Below are 25,909 nucleotides of genomic sequence, written 5' to 3'. Positions count from 1 at the left end.
GATTGAATGAGTGTAACAACTGTTTCACTTTCAAGAAAGCCTCTTTTTGGGGTGCCTCCCAAGACCAACATTGGTTTTTTTCTTAGCAGTGAATGCAGAGGGACAGAGCTGTAGATAAATTAGTTAAAAATCGCCCATGATACTTTATCATTCCTAAAAATGAGTTAAGTTCAGAGGCGTTCTTGGGTGCAGGGCCTCTCTTATTGCTTTAAGATTCTCTTCAACAGGGTGTAACCCCTGAGAATCTACCTGGTGGCCCAAATAGATTACTTCCTTTGCTTGAAAAGTGCATTTTTCCTTTTTCAGTCGCACTCCTGTAAAAAGCGTTTTAGGACTTCTATGTTAGCCAAATGTTCCTTTTCAGTGAATTGTTATCAGCACATTGTCTAAGTAGACTACAACCTGGGGTAGTCCCTGAGTAAGCTTTCCATTGTTCTCTGAAGGATGGCACAGGCTGAGGAAACACCGAAAGGCGAGCGTGTATATTGGTACAACCCTTTTGTGGGTATTAATTGTAACGAATTCCCGGGAGGCATCATCCAACTCTAATTGCTGATATGCATGACTCATGTCAAGCTTTGTATACATTGTCCCTCCTGCTAGCTTGGCATATAGGTCTTCAATTTTTGGAATGGGGTACCTATCCAGTTTGGCTGCTCTTATAGTCCCCACAAATTTGAACGTTTTGGTCTGGTTTAAGGACAGGGACTATGGGTGCTGCCCATTCTGAGAACTGAACCACTTTTATGACATCCAACCTCTCTAGCCAGTTCAGCTCAGTGTCAGCCTTCTCTCTCAGAGCATATGGCTTGGTCTTGCTTTCATGAAGCGATGGGTTGCTTCTGGATCCACATAAATCTTGGCCTGCAGGCCTTGGATTTTTCCCAGTTTGTCCTTGAAGACAGTGGCATACTTTTTAAATAACTCTGGTAACCCACTTGCTTTCAACTGGAAGATTTCAGACCAGTCTAATTTAATCTCCTTTAACCAATCTCGCCCAAGAAGGCTTGGCCCTTCACCTACTACCACCATCACGGGTAGCTGTGTCGATTGGTTTCTATAATGGGCAGTTACTCTGCTGATACCTTTTACTTGGATTTCTTCACCTGTGTACACTTTTGACTTGGCAGATGTTTGTTCCAAATTTAATTGATGTTCACCATTATTTAAATATCTGAAAGTGTGTCCTCCAATTACAGTAGTGGAAGCTCCAGTGTTTACTTCCATTTTTAATGGTTTGCCATTCACTTGTAATGTAAAAATTATTGGCTCTGTCTTCCCAACTTTCATGTTAAACAATGAAAAAATGTCAGAATTTGTTTTTTTTTGGACTCTTCTACACTGTAGATTTCATTAGACTTCTTCTGTTGTTTGCAAGCCTGTTTAAATGTCTCTTTGCACTGTCTCATTATATGTCCGCTTCTGTGACAAAAGTAACATTCTATTTTTTTTAAACTGCCAATCGCTAAAAGACTTCACATGGAGTCTCGCTTTTTCACACCACTTTCAGCTGACTGTTCCTGCCCGATTTGTAGTACGACACCATTTTGCGTCCCTTGTATTGCTTGTGAATCTCTTACAGTGCTTTCCATGGCCAGCGCTATTTCTAACACCTTCGTAATGTGTTCTTTCACACCACACACTAAAAGATCTCTGAGCATGTCATTCAGATTCTCACCGAACTCGCAATGTTCCGTTAATTGCTTCAAATTCGCTATGTAGCTAACAATTGTTAAACCCAGGGCTCTATTCCGAATGGAACCGGAATCTGCATTGTGACTGAGGGCTTGGGTTGAAAATGTCCCTTCGCAAGGTCCACCAATTCTCCAAAATTCTTTGAATCTGGGGCACTGGGTGCCATCAAACTGTAGGTTTTGCTCCCACAAGTACTCAAATGGATCGTTCCCCTCTTCTTTTCCGCCGTGATTTTGTTCATTTGAAGAAGAACAATATACTATATACTGAGACCAATTGTCTGTGGCTGGCTCAAAGGGATCAATTCCACCAAACTGTGGCATTTTGGGTGAGTATGTCTTCTGTTATTTTAAACAGACGTTCATACTCACAATCGCTGGGCAAAGTACAGTACCGATTCCGATTTATCTTGATTGATCCTGATTTATCCTCATCGCCAGTTTGTTATAGTATGACTTTGTTGCCTATTTGTAATAGAATTGATCTGCAGACAACTTTCTAAGTGGAAACGTTAGGTTTATTTACAATACAGCCAGCAGCAACTATATGTGTGTATTCAACTCCATCTCTATCTCTACACTGACTATGGAGGTAGCTTGCGCTGCTAACACATTGGTTTACACAGATCATGTGATCTTACATCGCAGGACTATTCTTAAAGGTACAGTCCAAAGTCCAACATTTAACAAAACCATAATTACTACAAATATTGTCTGTTAATTGTGATTCATTATCTTACTTTGAATGTTGGTTTTCTTCATAATCTTTCAGTCGTTTCATTGCTACATTGTCGTCCCATGCTTCCTCTAAGGTTTTATGCATTCTCTGTAAATTTTCATAGCGTTTTTTATGTTCATTTATTAAACTGTGAAAAATATTTAAATACCATTAATAACATAGCTGCAGATAAATGCTGAACATCCTGTATAGATTTCATATTTACTAAACTTTTCAGTCCAAGTAAATCCCAAGACAAAATAAGTAACATATTTTACATATGTTCAGATAGTGACCTGTTTTTTCAGATATTGACCTGTTATTTTTTCTACATTACAGCAGCGATTACAGTTCTAAGTACTTCAATGGTTGTAAAGTGCTTTGGAATGGCTTGGTGTCATAAATAGTGATTGATAAATACAGATATTACTTACTCTTTCTCATATTCAAATGTAAGAGGCATTTATGCTTGAGTCATATTCCTGAATCTTGCTAGTACATGCAAGGAATACATAGAATTGAACTGTTGGCAGTTTTCAAATTTATTGTCTGTTGTATTGCCTCTCACAGGACTTGCCAGAGCTCTGTACATTTTTCCCACTAAAGCCTCATTCTCCAGCTGTCACTCAACTACAAAACTCACAAGTTGAAATATTTTAACAACTTAACCTTATGGTAATCTGAATAATCAGAGAAAAATGTTATTATCTAAAATTAAATATTTGACATAAAATTTCATAAAACTACTCTGGAATCATTAATCCTACAATTAGCTGTTGATTCCACTCTCAGCTCTGATTCAAGTTGTGGATTCAAGATTGAGCACAAAATTTTTTGCTGAAGGACTGCTGCATTACCAGCACTGCCAGCCTTCAGAGGAGACATTAACCCACTCCTGTCTGTTTCACTGTTTCAAAATGGAATGTTAAACAATCAAGCCTAAGTCTATCATAGATACATGCTCTGCTGTTGATGTCAGTGACATCCATAAGCAGTCTAAGCATCTTACTTTTGAGGGAGTTAACTTCCATTATGCTACATCTACTCGTATGATTGGATAACCCAGAAAGACAACAATAACATTCCTCTGTGAGCTGGACTGGATATACCTGTCAAAAAGTAGAATACTGTAGATTCTGGAAATCTGAAATGAAAACAGAAAATGCTGGAAATACTCAGCAGGTTATGGCAGCATCTGTGGAGTGAAAGGGACTGTTGCCTCAGTGATACCCTGGTTCACTCCTCAGTCACCCCCAACCCATTCCTCCAAGTCCCCTTCCCCCAGCACTTTTCCATGCAAATGCAAGAGATGTAACACCTGTCCTTTTAACTCCTCTTTCCTCACTGTCTAAGGCCCCGAACACTCCTTTCAGGTGAACCAGTGATTTACTTGTATTTCTTCCGATCTAGAATATTGTAGTCACTGATCTAAATGTGGTTTCCTCTAAACTAGGGAGACCACATGTAGATTGGTTGATTGCTCTGCAGAACACCTCAGTTCAGTTTGCAAGCATGACCCCAAGCTTCCAGTGGCCTGGAATTTTAATTCTCCACCTTGCTCTCACACTGACATTTCTGTCCTCAGCCTATTGCACTGTTCCAGTGAATCTCAATGTAAACTTGAGGAACAGCACCTCAGCTTTCAACTAGGCACTTTACAGCCTTCCAGACTGAACATTGAGTTCTACAATTTCAGACCATAATCTCTGCTCCATTTGCTTGTTACATTTGTTTTATTTTAGCCAGCAGAACACCTGCTCTATAGGTACATCTTTTGTTTCTTTTCTTGCCCCATCACCATTCCTTTTGACCCTGGAAGACTAACTCTTCTGTCATTCAATCTCGTCTGATTTTCACCCTATCATAGACTTTTCTGATGTTCTTGTCCCACTCACCCCTTGCTCAAAACCTAATACATCTCTAACTTTTCCAAGTTCTGATGAAAAGTCACAGACCTGAAATGTTAACTCTGTTTCTCTCCACAGATGCTTGCCTTAGCCTGCTGAGTATTTTCAGCATTTTCTGCTTTTACTGGATATACCTGTATTTTACACAAGTACTATTTCAATCTATCAGAAGGCAGACTGGGCAAATGTGGTGGGATGAGGTTGGATAGGAATTGTTAAACTGCTTTATTTTACATCAAATGAATATACACATCAACAGTTATATTCAGATTCTTTTACTTGAACTAGTACAATGTGTGCTCACATATTAAAATAACAACGTATATTATATGTTACTCATATCAGTCCATCATCTTCTACTTGACATAAAATTATTTTTCAAGCCCTCTCTTCTGTATACCTTCCTCCTTGTAGAATATTGCTGCCTGACTACCCCACATTTTTCTGTTTCCAACAAATACTGACTGCTCGAGGATAATTTGAACTTTGGGTGAGAGTGTAAACCATGCAACATCAACTCAACCACCCATTAAACAACTCTCCTGATTTTCATTTCCAATTATATCAAATGAACCTGAAGGAATTTCAAATCCTTTGCCCTCTTTCCTTTCCTGTAGATGCTGCAGGACACGAGTATCTCATAATCACAGACAATAATTTGCTGGACTTATTCCTGAAAGGAAATAACTGAGTATCATCCTAACCTTGTAGTTACTAGCTAAGACACTGGTAGGTAGTCTCATTGACGTTTCCCCTTCCTAAACTGCAGGCAGTGGAACCAGTTGTACTGTTCAGAACCACAGGAGGTTGGATTTATGTTATTTTTAACAACAAAAATGTTTATATTAAGATTTGACTTCCCCTTGTTGGTCTCTCTGATTTTACATTGATTAAGCATGTTGACATATCCTTGTACACCTATTAATATGCAATTCCTGGTGATATTAAGGGAAAGCTTTCTGCTCTCCAATGCAATCATCACTCATCTTAGTGGGCGCCAAAAAAAAGAGTCTGATAATGTTTCTGTTAAGGTGGTCATCTCATACCCATTACTTGCCAATCAAAGTTCCCAGAGACATATATCTAATGAACTTCATGTCAGTGCTCATTCAAGAGAATAACCAGGACATTATTGCATAGGGGAGAGAAGAGGATTGAATTCCTCCACATCCACAAATAACAAGGGCATATACCTTCAGTCAGCCAATCTGCACAGAAAAGCATTGCAGAAAAGATGGGGGATAAAATCAAACCTGCTTATCTGCACTCCCAGCTTAAGGAATATTTTTGAATCCAGTGCTCATTTGATGCAGTAAAAATACAAACCACTAGAATCTTAATAGGCTCAACTGTGTTAATTTGTTAGCGTTCATGCAGAAGTAAACACATATATTTATCTATCAAAGAGAAACCAAACAACAGATTAGAACTAGAATATTAACTTACCTTTTTCGGTTTCTTTCCAACATATCAAACTCAGTTTTCTGTTCATACAGTTGATTCAGAATGGCATTCCTCTTACGATCAGCTGCAGCCTGAATTTGCTCTTTGTAAAGGTTATAAGCATCTTGCTTTTGTTCTTCTGCCCTTCCAACAGAATCAGAGTTGCCAAAGATTGGTTCGATGGAATCAGGGACAGATGCTGGTAACTGCCGTGGTTTCTCTTTTCTCTAGATATAAAAGAGTTAATGATTACATACATGTATAATTGTCTTTTGTCATATTAACTGCAGCCAAATACCCAATGGTCATCAAGTTAGCGGGTTTTAGGTCAAAGTAATTAATAACCACAGCAGGAAGAATTTTAAGTGCCAAGGGGGGAGGGGGGGCAGTGGGTTCAGGTACAGGTGAGGGGTTAAATGGCTGAAAAATACTGTCCTGCCAATACATGAGCCCACCCACTCCTGGGTTTTGTTGAGTGCCTTTGGAAGGCAGTGAGAAACCCCATGGAGCTGTTGGGTTAGTTATTTAAATATGCGAACAAGTGATTAGTTGTGACCTTAACTCAGGATTCTGCTTTGACAGCCAGAGCTTGGGTTTCCCAAGCTGTGTGGAACTCACCAGGGTCAACAGGCAAGAGCACCACAGGAAATCATTGATCAGTGAAACTGACAGGCTTGAAAATCTTTAAACAATAAAACTGCATAGCTGCTGGACTGCCTATGTGAAAGGCTTGTGCTCACGGGACTTGTTCTGAGAGTCTCATTTCACTGCTTCACAGGTGATTTCTAACATTTTGGAAGTCAATTCACTTACATTGCATTTTACTCAACATCCAAAGCCCTTGCTTTGAACTTCCCTGCCATCAGCCTTCACTGCAACATAGGAGCAACAGAATCACAGAATTGTTAGAAGGAAGCCATTTGGCCCATCATGTCTGCGCCGACTCTCTGAGCATTTTAACTTAGTGCCAATCTCCTGCCTTTTCCCTGTAACCCTGCACATTGTTTCTATTTAAATAGTCATCCAATGCCCTCTTGAATGCCTCAATTGAACCTGCCTCCACCACACTTCCAGGCAGTGCATTCCAAATCCTAACTACTCACTGTGTGAAAAGCTTTTATTCACCACACATTTGCTTCTTTTGCAAAACATTTTAAAACTGTACCCTCTGTTTCTCAGTCCGTTTACGAGCAGGAACAGTTTCTCCCTATCTACTCTGTCCAGACCCCTCATGATTTTGAAAACTTCTGTCAAGTTTCCTCTTAGCCTTCTCCTCTCCAAGGAAAGCAGTCCCAACTTCTCCAATCTTTCCTCATAACTGAAGTGTCTCATCCCTGGAACCATTCTTGTAAACCTCTTCTGCACTTCTCCAGCGTGTTCACATCCTTCGTATAGTGTGGCGCCCAGAACTGTACACGATACTCCAGCTGAGGTCCAACCAGTGTCTTATATAAGTTTATCAAAACCTCCCTGCTCTTGTACTCTATGCCCCTATTAATGAAGCCTAAAATACTGTATGCTTTAGAAATAGCTCTCTCCACCTGTCCTGCCAGCTTTAATGACTTCTGTACATATGTACCCAAGTCTCTCTGCTCCTGCACACCCTTTAGTAGAGCATCCTTTATTTTATACTGTCTCTCCATGTTCTTTGTACCAAAGTGTCTCACCTCACACTTCTCTGCATTGAACTTCATCTGCCACCTATCTGCCCACTCCACCAATGTGTCAATGTCCTTTTGAAGTTCTACACTGTCCTCCTCACAGTTTACAGTTCTCCCAAGTTTTGCATTGTTCGCAAACTTTGAAATTGTCCCCTGCACACCAAGATCTAGATCATTTAAATATATCAGGAAAAGCAAGGGTCCCAATACCGGCCCCTGGGGAACTCCACAACAAATCTTCTTCCAGTCTGAAAAATACCCATTACCCATCCTATCCCTCAGCCAACTTTGTATCCACGTTGCTACTATACAACTATAGCATGGACCTCTGATAGGAACAACAGGAGCAGCCACACCAACAGCAATTGCATCAGGAGCCACAGCAACAGCACTGAGAGCCACACCAACAGCAAGAACACCAGCTGCACCAAGAGGAGCAACAACACCACCCGCTGTCTCTGCAAAGCCATATGTCTCTTCACAGGACAGGGAGCTCCAACTCAGTGGAGGCAATATCTCTAGCACTTGGTCTACAGATAGAAGATCTGTTTCCTCAACATGACAGAGCAACAGTGCTTCAAGAGGTTCAGGCTTTCAAGGCAGATCATTGCTGACATCTGCCTTCCAAGGCCTCCTTCCAAGAGGGCCATGTGGGCACATGTTGCCAGTGACCATCAAGGTCACAAGATCCCTGAATTTCATTGCATCTGGCTCCTTTCAGGCATCCGTTGGATTTTACAATCAACTGCTCTGAAGTACACTCCTCAGATGACTACTGCTATGTTTGGCAAGTTCGCCAAGTTGTCCACTTTGACACTGATGAGGTCAGTCACACCGAGAAGGCTCTTGGATTTACTGCAGTGGCTGGATTCCCACAGGTCCAGGGAGTCATTGATTGCATACATGTGGCAATCAAGGAGCCTTCAGATCAGCCTGAGAATTTATCTATCAGAAGGGATTCCACTTCCAATGCTCAACTCATATGTGACCACCAGAAGGTTATTATGCATGCTTGTGCAAGATATCCCGAAAGCAACAATGATTACTCTGTTCTGTAATATTCACATCTCTCATAGGTTTTGCAGCTCCACACAAGGTGAGCGGGTGGCATCTTGGAGCCAAAGACTATCCACTGAGGACCTGACTGATGACTCCTATGAGGAGCCCTACCACTGGTGCAGAGGAGAGATACAATAAAAGTCACATGACCACAAGGGTGATCATTGAGCAAGCTATTGGGTTGCTGAATATGCGATTCAGGTGGTTGATCAGCTGTGGGGATGCCCTCTGTATCCACCATCAAGGGTCTCCAGAATGTCTGTGGTCTGCTGTGACTCACACAACATTGTGTTGTAAAGAGGAATGGAGCAGCAGGAGGAGGAAGGTGCTGACTACCTGACATCCTCCGAGGAGATGGAGAAGGAAGAAAAGGAGAACAAGGTGGAAAAAGATGTAGTCATGGTACAAGCAGCCATTCACTTGGCTGCCAGAGAAGCCCATAAAGGTCTCATAAGCACACTTCAGCCATCTGACAGTATCATCAGAAACCCTGTGGCACCTCCCCCATCCCAACACAAGTTATTTTCACAGTCAAAAATTCAACCTTACATTCACATCTTTTCCTCATCTTCCAACCTGGTCATTCAATTCAACTGAAGGCTACAATCCATTTGGAATTTGGGATGCAATGAAGTAGATGGCAGGAGAATTAAGAGTTCAGGTAAAGTAACTTTTAACTTGACGTTAAAGGAGTCATTGAATTGAACCATCTAGTTTAGATAAACCAGGCAAAATACTTTTTCAGGTTCAGATAATCACACTCTTTCCACTTTTGAATATTGTTACTTATTAAGTAGAGCAAATAAGACCATGTTGATGATAGAGTTTTAAAGCAATTGAAGAAATTCTGTAGCAATAGGGTGTCCAGAGATAGATATATTTTTCAGACTTAGATGTTGTATTTTTGTAGTATATTCTTTCTTTGTCACTTCAAAGCATCTTATATTAATGTCTGGACATATCATATACTAGTTTTTACTTTGCCCCAGACATGAATGTACATATATATTTTTTTAAGTTTAAATTATTTACCTGCAAATCCAGTGCTTTCTTATAGGCCTCTATTTGTTCATGTTTCTCCTTCTGATACTGTTGTCTCTGGACAGCAAGACTGTAAAACAAAAGATGCTCCTTAGAAAAAACAATTTTGGACCAGTTTTTAATTCATCATAAAACAAAATGCAGATCAAAACGGTTCAAAGCTCTCTGAGAATTCCATACAAAATGAAAGTATATTGATAAAAAAATACCTATTACCTAATGTCTTTAAAGCAGCAGAACATCTTGGGATACTTCTCGGGGAAGGAAAGACCCCAAACAAGAATTAGGGAAGCTTGCTAAAGACATGGCGAGAAAGTTAGTTTTGATGAAACTTTTAAAGGTGAAGGTAGAGAGAGATACAGCAAGATGGAAGGCTTTTGGAAGGAACTTCAAGAGTCCATGAATGTAATGACTGAAGGCTCTGCTGTGATGGTAGAACAAACAGGGTACACAGTATAAAGTTGGAAATGCAATCCTTGCAGACTAGAACATAGGCCTGAAGAAAGTTACAGAAGTAAAATGGAGAGAGACTATTTAGAGGTTTATAGAGGAGAATGAGAATTTTTAAATCAATTCAATGGGAGTGGGATCCAGTGGTGGTTAGCAAAGACAGAGATGATACCAGGGACTTCAGATAGAATAGGAAAGGTCTCAGTTATTTTTTGTATGGAAATGAACCTAAACAGCAAGTAATTTGTATGAAGCATCTTAAAACTATCATTATGTTACAATCATGTATGTGGTTTATAAGATTATTATAAACAGTAAAAACAGAATAAACTTGACAGTATTGGTAGGAGTGACCACTGCACAGTCCTTGAGGAGACAAAGTCCTGTCTTCACATTAAGGATGCCTCCATCATGTTGGCACTACCACTGAGCTAAATGGGATAGATTTCAAACAGATCTAGCGACTCAAAGCTGGGCATCCATGAAGCACTGGGCCATTAACAGCAGCAGAACTGTTTTCAACCACAATATGCAACTTTAAGGCCGGAATATCCCCCACTGTACCATTACCATCAAGCCAGATGATCAACCCTGGTTCAATGGAAAATGCAGGAGGTCATGCCAGAAGCAGCACTAGGCATACCTAAAAATAAGGTGTCAGCCTGGTGAAGATACAACACAAGTCTACTTGCATGCCAAACAGCAGCAGCAACATTTGATAGACATGGCTAAGAGATCCCACAACCAACAGATTAGATCTAAGCTTTGCAGTCCTGCCACATCGTATGTGAATAGTGGTGGACAATTAAACAACCAACAGGAAGAGGACGCTCCACAAATATTCCCATCCTGAGGGGGAGCCCTGCACATCAGTGCAAAAGACAAGGCTAAAGCATTCACAACCATATTCAGGTCTCCTCCTGAGGGTCCCAGCATCACAGATGCCAGTTTTCAGCCAATTTGATTCACTCCATGTGATATCAAGAAAAGGCTGAAGGCACTGGATACTGCAAAGGCTATGGGCCCTGACAACATTCTGGCAATAGACTTGTGCTCTAGAACTAACCACGCCCCTAGCCAAGCTGTTCCAGTACAGCTACAACACTAGTATCTACCTGGAAATGTGGAAAATTTCCTAGGTATCTCCTGTCCACAAAAAGCAGGACAAATCCAACCTGGCCAAATACCGCCCCATCAGTCTACTTTCAATCATCAACAAAGTGATGAAAGGGGTCATCAATAGTGCTATCAAGCAGCACTTGCTCAGCAATAGCCTGCTCACTGATACACAGTTTAGTACTCTCAGTTTGCCACTCAACACCTGATCTCATTACAGCCTTAGTCCAAACATGGACAAAAGTGCTGAACTGAAGCGTTGAGCTGAGAGTGACCGCCCTTGACATCAAGGCAGCATTTGGCTGAGTGTGGCATAAAGAAGCCCGGGCAAAACTGAGGTCAATGGGAACTAGAGGGAAAACTTCCCACTGGTTGGAGTCATACCTAGCACAAAGGAAGATGGTTGTGGTTGTGGTAGTCAATTATCTCAGTCCCAGGACATTGCTGCAGGAGTTCCTCAGGGTGGTGTCCAGGGACCAACCACCTTCAGCTGCTTCATCAATGACCTTCCCTCCATCATAAGTTCAGAATTGGAGATGTTCTATGACAATTGCACAATATTCAGCACCATTTGTGACTCCTCAGATACCGAAGAAGTCCATGTCCCGATGCAGCAAGACCTGGACAACATTCAGGCTTGGACTGATAAATGGCAAGTAACATTTGTGCCACACAAGTGCCAGGCAATAACAATCTCCAACAAGAGAGATTTTAACCATCTCCCCTTGACTTTCAACGGCATTACCATTACTGAATCTCTCATTTTCAACATCCTGGGATTACGATTGACCAGCAACTGAACTGGACCAGCTAGATAAATACTGTGGCTATAAGAGCAGGTCAGAGGCTGGGACTTCTGCAGCGTGTAACTCACCACCTGATTCCCTAAAGCTTGTCAACCATCTACAAGGCACAAGTCAAGAGCGTGATGGAATACACTTCACTTGCCTGGATGAGTGCAGCTGCAACAACACTCAAGAAGCTCGACACCATCCAGATCAAAGTAGTCCATTTGATTGGCACCCCGTCCACCACCTTAAACATTCACTCCATCCACCGGTGATGCACAGTGGCAGCAACGTGTACCATCTACAAGATGCAGTGCAACAACTCACCAAGGCTCCTTCGAAAGCACCTTCCAAACCCACAACCTCTATCACTTAGAAGGACAAAGGCAGCAGATGCATGGGAACACAACCACATGCAAGGTCCCCCCTAAGCCACACACCACCCTGACTTGGAACTATATTGCCATTCCTTCACTGTTGCTGGATCAAAATCCTGGAACTCCCTCCCCAACAGCAGTGTGGGTAAACCTACACCACATGGACTGCAGTGGTTCAAGAAGGCGGCTCACCACCGCTAGGGGCAATTAGGGATGGACAACAAATGCTTGCTTAGCCAGCAATGCCCGCATCCCATGAACAAATAAATTAAAAATATATATATTTTGGGACTGTAGTTTTAAAGTTAGGGTAAATGAAGGGAGCCTGCCTGATAATAAGCCTGGCTGATTTGAATGTTGGAGATTAAAAGAAGGCTTAGATTGTTTCACTGAGAAGTTGGGGAGGAGGGGGGCGGAGGCAGTGGGGAGCGCTGGGAAAGGTTCAAGATATTTATGCTTGGTGACAATGGCAGCAGTCCCTGAGTTTACAATCAGTAGACTCTGAGCCTCTCAAAGTCCCGGGAAGGTGTTGGAGGTATTGGGTTATAAACAGCTGTGCTGTAAACTGTATATTTACTTCTAAGATGAAAGGGTGTTGGGTGAAGAATAGCAGTTCTACCTAGATGCAATATTAATGTGTTTCACATTGCCATGGGGAAGAGGGTAGAGGAAGCCATTTTTAAGATCAGGTTACAGGTTTCCCTTCAAATCAATGAATATCTCAGACAGACATGAGCTTCTGTGTGATCAGCAGAGAGAAGAGGCTGCTTGGCTTTGCAAGCCATCATAGCCAGATACGGGAGGGAGACAGTCTCTTGTCAAAAAGATGCATCCTGCAGCTATCTAAGGCCTCCGGGAGATTCGCTCTGGCATGGTCAGGGGACAAAGAATCATCAAATCTGCTGTTGGCAGATTTAAGGAACTCTTTGAAAACTGAGGAAAGCACCTGCAGACTCGATGTTATTACTCAGTGAAATGGAAATACAGGAATGCATTGGGAGCTGGGAGCAACTGTGTTTGCTAAAAGGACTGTAATTCTATGCAGAGTGCAATGGGTGGTAAGTATAAAAAATGACATTCTGCAGTTTAAAGTATAAATTGCTCACAAAAAGAAAATAGTGTTTTGTCAATATGCTTTTAGTAATTTGTTATAGTAGAAGTTCTAAAATGTGAAATCTTGTGTCATTCTTTCAGCTATCAAATGCAAGTTCAAATCTCTTTTTAAAAGTTACAGATCTCTACAGAGATCATAACAATTGCCACAACTATGAAAGTAAATCCTTTTGAAAATTACGACATATTTTTGAATCATTTATTCCAGCTTCCTCCCCGCCCTCATCCCCACCCCCATCCTTATTATTATCTCCATTTTAGTCTCTTGTTGCTGTTTATTCACTGGAAGGTGTGCAAGATCAATGCTGGGTTACATCATCCATTTACTGTGTATAGTAGTATAGTGATTATGTTACTGGACTAGTAATCCAGAGGCCTGGACTAATAAACCAAGTGCGTGAGTTCAAAACTTACCACAGCAGTTGGGGAATTTAAATACAGTTAATAAATATAAAGCAAGTTTCAGTAATGGTGACCATGAAAGTAAAGGATTGTTGTCAAAAACCCAACTGGTTCATTAATGTCCTCTAGGGAATGAAGTCTGCTTACCTGGCCTGGCCTATATGTGATTCCAAACTCTCAACTGCCCTCTAAAATGTACCAAACTTAATCAAAATCACTATGACAAACTGCAGTGGTTTAAAAAGCTGACTCACAGGTAATAAATGGCACCCACATCTTGTGAAGGAATGAAAAAAAGGCCACCTTTTTTTTCCTACCACTTGGCTATTTTCCTTGATGGTACAGTTGACAATTTGATGCATGAGGATCTGCCAGCAGCAATGCATAACTGCAGCAGTTTAATTGAGTCAATAAATACTGCCATGTCAGTGTAGCCCACATCCCAACAACAAATTGAAAAAACATACTCTTCAGCCAATTGCACTTGTTCCAAGCGATCCAAAAACTCATCATCCTGTTTCTTTCTTTCTTCTCTTTGCTTTATCGCTTGAATCTGTTCAGTCAGACACCGTGCATACTGCTGTTGCTTCAGAAAGACTGGTGGTGTTAAGAGTCTCTTTTGGAAAATGTATCCATTCTAAGAACAAACCATCAACATTATTTCAGGGATATATTATGCATAAAATAACAAATTTTCAACATAGTATTGAATTACTAGTTTTCATAATTTTAATTTTTGAGTAAAAATGTGCAATTTATGCTTTTAAATAATTACTTTTCAAAAATAAATGCCAATTACATTGCCAAAGCTGAAAACAGATACATATAATTCTTCTATATGTAATGAAAATAAAGATTTAAATTCCAGGAGATGTGCTGTTCACAAGAGATCCAACATTCTCAACATAAAATCACTGATACATACTTAAATGATAAAAATGAATTAAAATCTCAGTTTACAAAGCAAAATGCATTTATAGTAAACTAATGTGGACCTACAGTTTTTGCATTAATTTACCAATTTTACAATGTTATGTCCCATGCCCAAATGATGCCTGAAGTATATTCAATGCTGTACTAGCTTGGGCAATTCCCTTGGTCCATCTGGAACAGTCATTAGGCTCCTTGCATACACTAATGAGGGGCTTCATAACTGTTCCACAAACTTGAAACAAAATCCAGCAGCACTGAGCAGAGCATGCCTCACTTCCTTCAGTTTTTCAGGATCTTCTGTAGCCTAACCAGTGGTCCTGTAAGAGACCAATGGAGGCTGGGAATAAAGAGATACGGTTTTTAATTTCAACTTTCCATAATGTTCAACTGCAGGCCACTGCCAGCATGCATCCTTCCCCTCTGCCCATTCCCACCCTCCCATTCGACTTGAGCATTGCTACCAACATTACAAGTGGCCCAAATTGGTGTCCTTAAAACCTGCAAATTACATCTAGATGCCCTATTAGTAACTGTGACTCAAGAAAATAAAGTTGATAAATTTTGGGGCCTGATTTTGCATGAGACTCAAAATGCAAGGAAGAGCTTCTAAGAATTTTAGTTATCAATGCTTCAATAAACATTTTGAACAGAACACTTTCACAAGATTTTCAAGACCTCACTGAAACAAGTCAAAATGGAATAATATTGATCAGTAGCCCTTCTGGGGGCTACATTCTTGATGGTCCATTTTGGGTGCATAACAGGCAATGCACTTGCAATAAGTACCCAAACCAAAACCCAAGGACTGTCCTAAGTTGGTCCTTGAGCCTCATTCTAATAATCAGAATTGTAATTTGTTGCACCTCCAGAGGCAGCTTGCTCATGTGGTTGCATAGAATTTGGGTCATTTGCCTTGCCTACTGTGGCCCTCGAGAAGTGCTGGATGAACAAGAGGCAGAGAAATGGGGAGGAGAACAGGAAAAATCGAGCTGACAGCAACTCATGGTAGTGCTGTGGAGCCAGGAGGACCATTCCTGCTCTTCACAGCTCCACATCAGGGTAAGTATGATGAAAATAGTTGCTTGCCAATGCAGAACTTGAGTATTGCTAAAAAAAAAAGAGGCATATGGTTAAAGCTTTTCATCTTACACTCATCAGGACAGATGCAAGAATGCCAAATTTCAAAGGGAGCAACAATTTATATTGCATGAGAAAAGGGTCCTGATTGGTTGGCAAGTCGGCTCTGATTGGTTGAGATGTTTCCATGGAGAATGCACCAGGGAACTATCTAAGTGAGTCACATTGCGAGGCTGACTGATAATCATAAATTGGTTGTTAGTGTAATTCTTAGCACACTCGGGATTGTTCAGCATATGCTGTCCAATCATGGAATCACATCTAATGTTAGACATGGCGTTCTGAGTTTTGCAAGTACAGGCTGGTTAAGTACCGTCAGTTATCTACTTGTTGCAAACAGCCAAGAGGACATGCTGTTTGATATGATCCACCTATCTTTGGAACTTATGGCACTTATGAAGAAAATTCTTTTGTATTTTGGTGGTGACCTCTAGCAGTCCTTTTAAGGACTAGTTAGGTCTCCTGTAGGCCAGGTAATGCTGGGTGAAGCAGCTCCGGGGACTGCTTCACTTCTGGCAGGTGAATGTCATAGATGGATCCTGAAAAGTTACAAGACACTCATTATCTCCGCCACTGAAGGTGGGAAAAGGTAATGTTTTTATTCTTATTTGTTAGTGCGTTTGTCTGTAAACAATATATCACAAATATTATTGCATGAAATTTAATGAAACTTTATACACAGATAAGGTAAGGCCTAAGGAAGAACTGATTAGGTTTTGGCAAAGATGCAGATCCGGATCCTGGAATTTTCTAAAGGATGTGTTAACATTGGGAGATAGGGCAAAATTACTTTTCTTTTATACAGTTGTGGGTTGTTTATTTAGAATGTTGTTGATTATTTTAGATTGTCTCAGCTGCTGTGGTGGAATTTGTCACAGCTGTCAAAATGTGAACAGAGTTTTCAGAACAGTTTGTTTGGATGTGGATTGGCCTGAAGTCTCCTCAGTGAGATGGAGGCTCTTAAAGAAAATCTTTATCAGCTTTGTAGTTACAGAGCATCAATGAGGCAAGGAAAAGCCTCAAGGAAGAGTTGCATAATTGTAATAACATTGAGTTAACACAGTGTGGCAGAGGTATACATGCTACTGAGTGCTCTCTTCACTCGTTTCCATATTGAATTGATGGCTGAGCTTAATTCAGTTGGCTGTCAGGCATGCATAAAAAGATGCCCCAACAAATTTAACAGTGTTCTGGGCGTACGTGCAGGCTTTCCCACTGCTAAAAATTGGACAAAGTTCAAGCTTACGATAAGAGAGACATGTAGGTTTTGGGTATTCCTGGGCTCTATGGGAATTCTGCCAGATATGCCATTGTAGCAATAGCTGCAGAAATGGGACATAGTTACTCTTCTCAGCCACAGGTGAACCTCAACCAGAAAAATAATAAAATAGCAATCCATCTTGGAGGAATTAATTGCCATTTGATTCAGGGCTTCCCAGCCTGGGAGTTTCTTATAAAAGTCTGACACCACTTTATTTCTTTGGCTCAAAGTCTATGACTTTCCGTCTTGGAATCTTCTCTAAGATTCTGTTTATTCTACTGGATGGGTGACCTGGATCAATACTGATGAAGGTATTTACATCTATTATGTTAATGCCCCAGCCCCTGAATTTGAGACAAATCATGTATTTCTATAATGTCATACTCACTACACTGCCCTTGTGCCACCAGAATTTCTACCTTCATGAATCACAATAATCTTAAACACAAACAATAGACTGCATCTTTTTAGCCATTGAAGCAGGTAGTTAGATTTTGACTTTTAAATATTTAAGTCTTGAGTACTTAAGGTCAGAAGTCAGACATATTTTAAAAAAACAATTCCAAAAACAGATTCTTGGTAAGTTGTTCATGTCTTACATAAGAGTCTTTGCATTTTGAATTCTTGCGTCTCTTTTTGGCTTCAGCAACTCCTATATTGAATGCTGAAATCTTTTGGTTGAATTCTCTTTTAGCCAACATTTCACACTAAAAAACAACAGAAACACATTAACTACAATTAAGAACAAGAAGGAGAAAAATGTCAAGACAGAACATTTGTAGCACACACTGCCATTTAAGTAAACAAAATGAAAGAAACTACTTCTTATACCACTGTATATTTAAACCATAATAAACTGCATGACAAGCAATTATGCTGTTTTTAATCATGCAAATAATCATTTTGCTAAAAGATATGAAGATCTCTCCCTTTGAGCTCATTAAATGTCACTACATTTTATCTGAATATTAGATATATGGACTGACAAAATTTCCCCTTAATACTGGATTTCCAGCTTTCAATCTGTATTGAAAGTTCACCAGTAAAATAAAACTATCATGGAATTGTGGCATTGGATGGAATTTAATGCTTGGAGGCAGGTTCAAAAGTGGGGAAGCCATGTGATTGGGTTAGGAAGGTGCAAGGTGGAGATTCCGCTGTATTCTCAGATAAAAGCAAAATACTGCGGATGCTGGAAATCTAGAACAAAAACAAAAATACCTGGAAAAACTCAGCAGGCCTGACAGCATCTGCGGAGAGAGATACAGTTGACGTTTCGAGTCCATATGACCCTTCATCAGAACTAAAAAATATAGAAATGAGATGAAATATAAGCTGGTAGAGGGGGGTGGGACAGGAGGAGCTCGATAGGGAGCCAGTGATAGGTGGAGGCCAGGAAGAGACTGCCAAAGATGTCATAGACAAAAGGACAAAGGGGTGTTGATGGTGGTGATATTATCTAAAGGATGTGCTAATGGGGACCTTAAGGGTGGCAAGCAGGACAAGTTAGTGGCAGTTGGCCCTAATGGGGGTGTGGTGGGGGGAAGGGATCAAAATGGGCTAAAAGGTGGAGATGAAACAATGGATCGAAATAAATTTAAAAATAGGTGGGAAAAGAAAAATATATTTGTAAAAAAATTATAAATTATTGGAAAAAGGGGGATCGGAAAGGGGGTGGGGATGGAGGAGAGAGTTCATGATCTGAAATTGAAGGAAGTGCAAGTGAAGCGTTGCTTCACTTGAAAGGAGTGTTTGGGCCCTTGGACAATGAGGAGAGGGGAAGTAAAGGGGCAGGTGTTGCACCTTCTGAGGTTGCATGGGAAGGTGCCGTAGGAGGGGGTTGAGGTGTAGGGGATGATGGAGGAGTGGACCAGGGTGTCCCTGAGGGAACAGTCCCTGTGGAAAGCCGCCGGGGGGGGGTGAAGGGAAGATTTGTTTGGTGGTGGCATCATGTTGGCGGAAATGGGGAAGGATGATCCTTTGAACACGGAGGCTGGAGGGGTGATAAGTGAGGACAAAGGGGATCCTATCATGGTTCTCTCTCCCTGTTTCCTGGGGCTTCAGTGACGATCCATGGTCTAGGCCCCACCGCAGTACTAGCAGTGGTCATCGCTCCTATTGACGCTGCCGGTAATGTAGTGCTGCTGGTAGTTCTCAGAGGCAGGACAACCACCCTCCAACAGGATATCTCGGAAAAAATTCATCTTACAGGAGCTGGGAAGCCAAATGATGGGCAGGCATTGCCTGATTGTGATTAAACCCCATTTGGCCTCCTGGAAATGGCTGCGGTTGGGTTGCCACCAGTTTTCCAGCTGGTGGATAGGCCCCCTGTTACAAAGATTGAATTCTGCCCATTCTGTTCAAAGGAGACTTTAGTAACTGTCTACAATTTTTTTCCATTTACACCAATAATTCAGCTCTTTCCATAATCTAATTAGTCTTTGCTCAATGGATTACCAAAAGGCAAAATAGCTCAGAACTCTGCTGAGTAAAATATTCACTTTTTATGCAAATGAAAAGAAATATCAAAGCTCTTCTTATCTCTCAAATGACAAATATGAAACTTTCCTAATTGCCTGTCATTGAAATCAGCTAGAGCGTTATATATTTGATCATGACTCCATGATGAGTTGGGTGATCTAAGCCACTATGACATTATGTGCACTATAGCTGGCCTCAGCACCTGAAGTAAAGAGGAGAAACAAAGGTCAGCCAAAGACAGCAAATTTCGATAGAGCCTGAAAATAGGTGCAGGGCTAATGAGGCATGATTAACCTGTGCTCTGATGCAGTGAGCATGTAAATTTCATACTGCCCACTTATTTATATGATTTCTGGGTCCAGCTCTAAAACGTGAGCAGGGGGCACAAAAATGTGACAGGCTAACACCACTTAAATGTAAATAGCTGGAAAAACTCAGCAGGTCTGACAGCATCTGCGGAGAGGAACACAGTTGACGTTTCGAGTCCGTATGACTCTTCATCAGAACTAAGTAAATATTCCTTAATTCTGATGAAGAGTCATATGGACTCGAAACGTCAACTGTGTTCCTCTTCGCAGATGCTGTCAGACCTGCTGAGTTTTTCTAGCTATTTTTGTTTTTGTTTCAGATTTCCAGCATCTGCAGTATTTTGCTTACCACTTAAATGTAGTCTGCACATGCTTAAAGCCAGCCTGCAACTTGTAAAGGGAGGTGCATTATGGCTGCAGGAGGTGCTGGAACTTGTTGCAGAAGAGAAAGTGAGCTAGAAGGACATGGAAGAGAGCTGGATCCAAGATTTTCATCGCTGTACTGGAGGCCTTAGTTGAGGAGATGCAGAGGAGGGGTGTTTCATCCCATCAGCAGGAGACCCTCCAGACAAACTTTCAGAAGACATTGGGAGCAGATAGCTGTGGTGGTATGTGGAGTACAGTTCCAAGGACCTGAACAAGTGTAAGATGTTCAATAACCTCACACAATTGGCCAGGGGCAGTATATGCATTTTCAAATCCATATCTCAGCAACTTCCCGACCACAGCCTCCTTGTACCACATCCCTATCAATCACCTACCAACAATTTCCATCAATCACAACTGTTGTAGGGTGGCTGAGTTATACTATTAATGATAGAGTTCATTTGCAGATACTTCTTGGGTGGAAACATTAAGTTTATTTACAATATACTCAGCAGCAACTACACGTGTGCTTTCAACTCCAACTCTATTTCTACACTGACAGCTGAGGTAGCCCGCACTACTTTCCTATTGGTTACTCAGATCATGTAATCTTCCTTAACAAGTATTATTCTTAAAGGTACGTTACACACTAAATTAAACCATAATCACTACATTCCTCCCTCTTTAACTCAGCTATATATATAATATTTACAAGTATATATTTTTCAAGACAACATAATATTTACACCGGGTAAGGAATTTACAAGTTGAGTCTTTCAGGTGGTTTCCTGGTACATGTGGAACGTTGCAGCTCCACAACTTCAGATTCTTTGACAGGAACCTCATTTTCCAGAGCTGCCTGAACATCAGGTGCTTCGGTGGGCACTTGCAGTTCTGTATCCTCAACTCTTACAGGAACATCAGACATGTCAGTCCTGGGTTGAGTATCCTCGACAGAAAATGCAGACATAGTCATGATCACTGGTAGAACCAAATCTTGGTGATTTGTCTCTCTCTTCCTTAAATGGTCCACATGTTTACAGATGATCCAGCCTTCCACCTCCACGTGGTAAGATAGAGGTCCAGTCACTGCACTTATTTCACCTGGTAACCACTTTGGTCCTTCCCCAAAATTTTTCACGTATACCGGCTCTCCCACAGTAAATATCCTCTCACAACTATGCCAGTCGTGTCTGGTTTTCTGGCTTTCCTGACTCCTTTCCACCTTCTACTCTAAATTCAGCATTATTAAGCTCAATCTTGTCCTGAGGCGGTGTTTCAACAATAACTCCATAGATGTGACATTTGTTGTTGTGTGAGGGGTAGTTCTGCAATGAAAAAGAAAGCATGCTAACTTGGTTGACAAGGAATCGCCAGTTAGCTTTTTCATGCCTGCCTTGAACGTTTGAACTACCCTTTTGGCCAGTCCATTTGAGGAAGAGTGGTATAGTGCAGTTTTCACATGAGTGATACCATTGAGACTGATTAGCCATTGAAACTCAGCACTCGTAAATGCAGTGCTGTTATCGGAAACAACTATTTCTGGTAGTCCGTGAATGACAAAACTCTGGCATAGTTTCTCAATTGTAGCGGCCAACATTGGTGACTTCACCTCATATGCGTCCAACCATTTTTAATGGGCATCGACAATGAGCGGAAACATTGTTCCCAGGAAAGGTCCAACATAGTCAATGTGTAACTGCACCCAGGGTCTACCTGGCCACTTTCATGGGTGTAACGGAGCTGTCACTGGCAACTTTGGCAGTTGCTGACATTGCACACAGTGCTTTACTAAACTCTCTATTTCACCATCCATCCCAGGCCACCATAGATAGCTGTGTGCTATGGTCTTCATTTGGGAAATCTCTGGATGGGCACTGTGTAGTTCAATTAAAAGTGGCTCCTTTCCCTTTGGAGGAACTATCACTCATGCTCCCACAATAAAATGCCTTCCTGACGAGTTATTTTATGTCTTCTGTTGAAGTACGGTTTCCTTCTGTCAGATGCAAGCTCCTGTGACCAACCATGTAGCACTTGTTCTCGTACCTGAGATAGGATTGGGTCCCGACTTGTCCAGTTTCTGATCTGTCGAGCACATACCGGCGAGAAATCTAAGAAATTTAACAGTAAAACAAGTTCCTGTGGAACTGGGACATACTCATCATTTTCTTGTAAAGGCAAATGACTGAGGCCGATTGCGATTTGATTGCCAGGCTTATGTACGAAAGTGTATTCATATGCTGCCAGAATTAAAGCCCCATTTGTATTTCTGTATCTTCTTTCTACGAGCCTTCTTCTTTCTAGCGCAGACTTTAATCTTGGCCTTCTTTTTGATTTCACTGTTAGCCAGACTTCTCTCAGAAGCAAACTCAACTTGTCTGAGTTCAGTAGCTGAGTCTCCCAAAATTTCATTCTCTGTCTGCTTCTTGGAAAATTCTGCGAATTTTGCTTCCAAAGTCTCTTTGGCTTCATTTAGCTGGTTCTTCAGCTCTTCCATCTCTTTTTTGTATTTGTTTGCTGCCTCTTGGAAAATTGAACATTGTTGTGTCTTCTCTGCCAACATATTCTTCAGTTTGTTCAGAGAGGTGCTGAATTCTTTCTGTTTCTCTTCATACTTTTCCAGAGGTACACACTTTGACCTGAGGGAATCTTGTAGCATGCCAAGGTCTTTCAACAGGTTTTCTTCTTCCCTTCAAAGGTTGCTCACCTCATCTCGAACTCTGTCATCAAGCAGGGTCTCTTTGAGTTTCTTCTGCCGTTCATCCAGGGTTTGGCTGAAGACAGCCTGCATTTCTTCAGGTTGTTGAGACCTTGTACATACCTTTTTCAAAACAGGAACGCTTCCAGCTTCCTTTGGAATTTCAGTGGCCAATCAAGGTTGATTTCCCTTTGCCAATTTCGTCCTAAAAGGCTTGGTCCTCTGCCTTTCAATATTAACGCTGGTAGCTTTGCTGATTGGCTTCCATAATGGACAATTACTCTGCCTTTTACCTGAATGTCTTCACCCATATATGTTTCTAGCTTCACAGCTGTTTCTTCTAAACTTAATTGGTGTTCACCATTATTCAAATATCTGAAGGTATGTTCCCCAATTACTGTAGTGGAAGCTCCCGGGTTCACTTCCATTCTAACAGGTTTGTCATTTACTTTCACTGTGACAAATATTGGTTCTGTTTCAAATAAAATGACGAGTAAATGCCTGAATTTGTTGTTTCAGGCTCTTCTCCATTGTGGATTTCATTGGGCTTCTTCTTATGTTAAAAGCCTGCTTGAATCTTTCCTCGCATTGCCTCGTCATATGTCCATTTCTATAACAGTAGCATTTGATTTTTCTAAACTGCCTGTCGCTAAAAGACTGATTGTTTCCACCTCTACTAAAATTATTCTTCAATTTCGCTGCTAAGTTATTTTCCTTTATTCTTTGGCTGGTGGGGGCTGTTTCCTGCTCCTCAGTACCGTCTTGTTTTTTCGCACCTCTTTTGGCTGAGGTTTCCGGCCCAATGTGGAGGATGGTGCTATTTGCGCACCCTGTATTGCTTTTGAATCTCTTACTGCACTTTCCATGGCCAGCGCTAACTCTAGCGCCTTCTTGAAATCCAGATTCACTTCGGACAATAATCTTTTCTGAATAGAGTCTTCTTTCACACCACACGCTAAACGATCTCTCAGCAAGTCGTTCAGAGTTGTTCCAAATTCACAATGCTCCATTAGCTGCTTCAAATTTGCCACGTAACATGCAATTGTCTCACCTGGGGCTTTGTCTCGCGAATTAAACCTGAACCTCTGCATTGTGACTGAGGGCTTGGATTGAAAGTGACCCTTCACACGGTCCACCAATTCATCGAAATTTTTTGACTCTGGGGCACTGGGTGCCATCAAACTTTGAATCAGACTGTAGGTTTTGCTCCCACAAGTACTCAAGAGGATTGCTCATCTCTTCTCTTTCCCCTAATCCCGTTCACTTGAAAAAAGAACGTGAGGTGTTCTATGTATTGAGACCAATCATTTGTGGCTGGTTCAAAAGGATCAATTCTCCCAAATTGTGGCATTTTGAGAGAGGATAACTTCTTCAATTCTAACGGAGCTTGCTACTTACAATCACTGGGCAATTTCTTTTCAACTTGATTTCTTCTGTTGAATCCTGTTTTATTCTCGTCGTCAGTTTGTTGTAGGGTGGCCAAGTTGGACGATTAATGGTAGAGTTGATCTACAGACACTTCTTGGGTGAAAACATTAAGTTTATTTACAATATACCCAGCAGCAACTACACGTGTGCTTTCAACTCCAACTCTATCTCTACACTGACTGCGGAGGTAGTCTGCACTACTCTCCTATTGGTTACTATAGATTATGTAATCTTCCTTAACAAGTATTATTCTTAAAGGTACATTACACACTAAATAAAGCCATAATTACTACAACAACTCATACCTAACATTCATATGCCTCATGTCACCCTCACAAACATCACAGTGCTACAGACCTGATACACACATTGCCAGCTATTAAACCATGACAGCCATATTACCCAAACACATTGCACCACACTTACTGACAGAATTCCCTCTGTTGCGGGATAAGGTGTTGCACAGCTGGAAGCCACAAGAACTAATTGATGGAGTACAGGCATGGCTACATGGAAGATACAGTGCTCGCCATCATTAGAGTGACTATGACTGAGGCTGTGGCCAGCAGCAGGGCTGAAAGCACTGAAGATGATGGTCTGTTCATACCTAATCTTCCATCTCATATCCCATTTCCCCCTCATCCCACAATCTCTTCTAATTTACAAATTGCAGATGATTTAAGGATACACCTGCTGCTTCCCCACAATGCCTTAACCATAACCCAACCCTTGTATCTTTCTTCTTTCAGATATCCAGGAGCAAGAAGTGGAAGAGGAAGAGAGAATGATGCAACACTGTCAATCAAATTTACACTCTCAGCCACCAGCTCAGATACTAACACTGCATATGCTTGAGAGAGCAGCTTAGGTGTGGGGCTGCAGCCAGGGCAGGACACGAGGGTAATGCAGGAACCAGCTTCCCAGAGGGCATGGTTGCACATGGGTTCTGCTGTAGAGGACGTAGTTGAGAATTTTAATATGGCAGCATGCAGTAAAAGGCTGATAGGTATGCACAATGAGAAACTTGGTGCATTGACAAGCCTGCCAAAAAGGCTGTGGTCACTGATAAGGAGCATGGAGGAATCAAGCATATCCTTTGCAGTGTGAAAATGGTGGCCAACTCCAGTGCTGTACTCAGACATTGCATGGCTTGTCCTGCAATTGAAGCTGAGACATTGGCCATCAGACACTACATTATGGATGGTCTGCAAGTGGAGTTGACCACCATTTCCACACTGGAAAGGCTGAGCTCCAAGGTTTGTGCAAAGCCCTGTACCAAGTTGGAACCAGACTCAGCCGTGCTTTTTGACAGTGATTGCAGGCTTTCTAGCAGATCTGCCAATGCACCAACCACAAAAGCAAAATGCTGCAGGTGCTGGAAATCTGAAATAAGAACAAAAAATGCTGGAAAAACTCAGCAGGTCAGGCAGCATCTGTGGAGAGAAATGGTAACTCTGTATCTCCCCACAGATGCTGACTGACTTACTGAGTATTCCCAGCAGTTTTTGTTTTTATGAGGCATTTCAGT

General features: G+C 41.4%; 1 protein-coding gene across 1 annotated transcript in view; it reads right to left on the bottom strand.

Moving 5' to 3' along the window:
- Positions 1-2,430: 2,430 nt before the first annotated feature.
- Positions 2,431-25,909, bottom strand: part of LOC144682416 (coiled-coil domain-containing protein 81-like) — a 158,771-nt gene continuing 135,292 nt past the window's right edge. Inside the window, exons 10-14 of the mRNA XM_078544825.1 lie at positions 17,700-17,807; positions 14,087-14,406; positions 9,515-9,593; positions 5,766-5,989; positions 2,431-2,560 (exon numbers count right to left, since the gene is read on the bottom strand). Of these exons, the coding sequence (XP_078400951.1) occupies positions 2,431-2,560; positions 5,766-5,989; positions 9,515-9,593; positions 14,087-14,406; positions 17,700-17,807 (861 nt within the window). The remainder of the gene's footprint in view (positions 2,561-5,765; positions 5,990-9,514; positions 9,594-14,086; positions 14,407-17,699; positions 17,808-25,909) is intronic.

This window comes from Cetorhinus maximus, chromosome 7 (assembly GCF_964194155.1).
Source record: "Cetorhinus maximus chromosome 7, sCetMax3.hap1.1, whole genome shotgun sequence".
Lineage (NCBI taxonomy): Eukaryota > Metazoa > Chordata > Chondrichthyes > Lamniformes > Cetorhinidae > Cetorhinus > Cetorhinus maximus.
The sequence above is the reverse complement of the archived record's forward strand: the minus strand, read 5'-3'. Positions and strand labels throughout refer to the sequence as shown.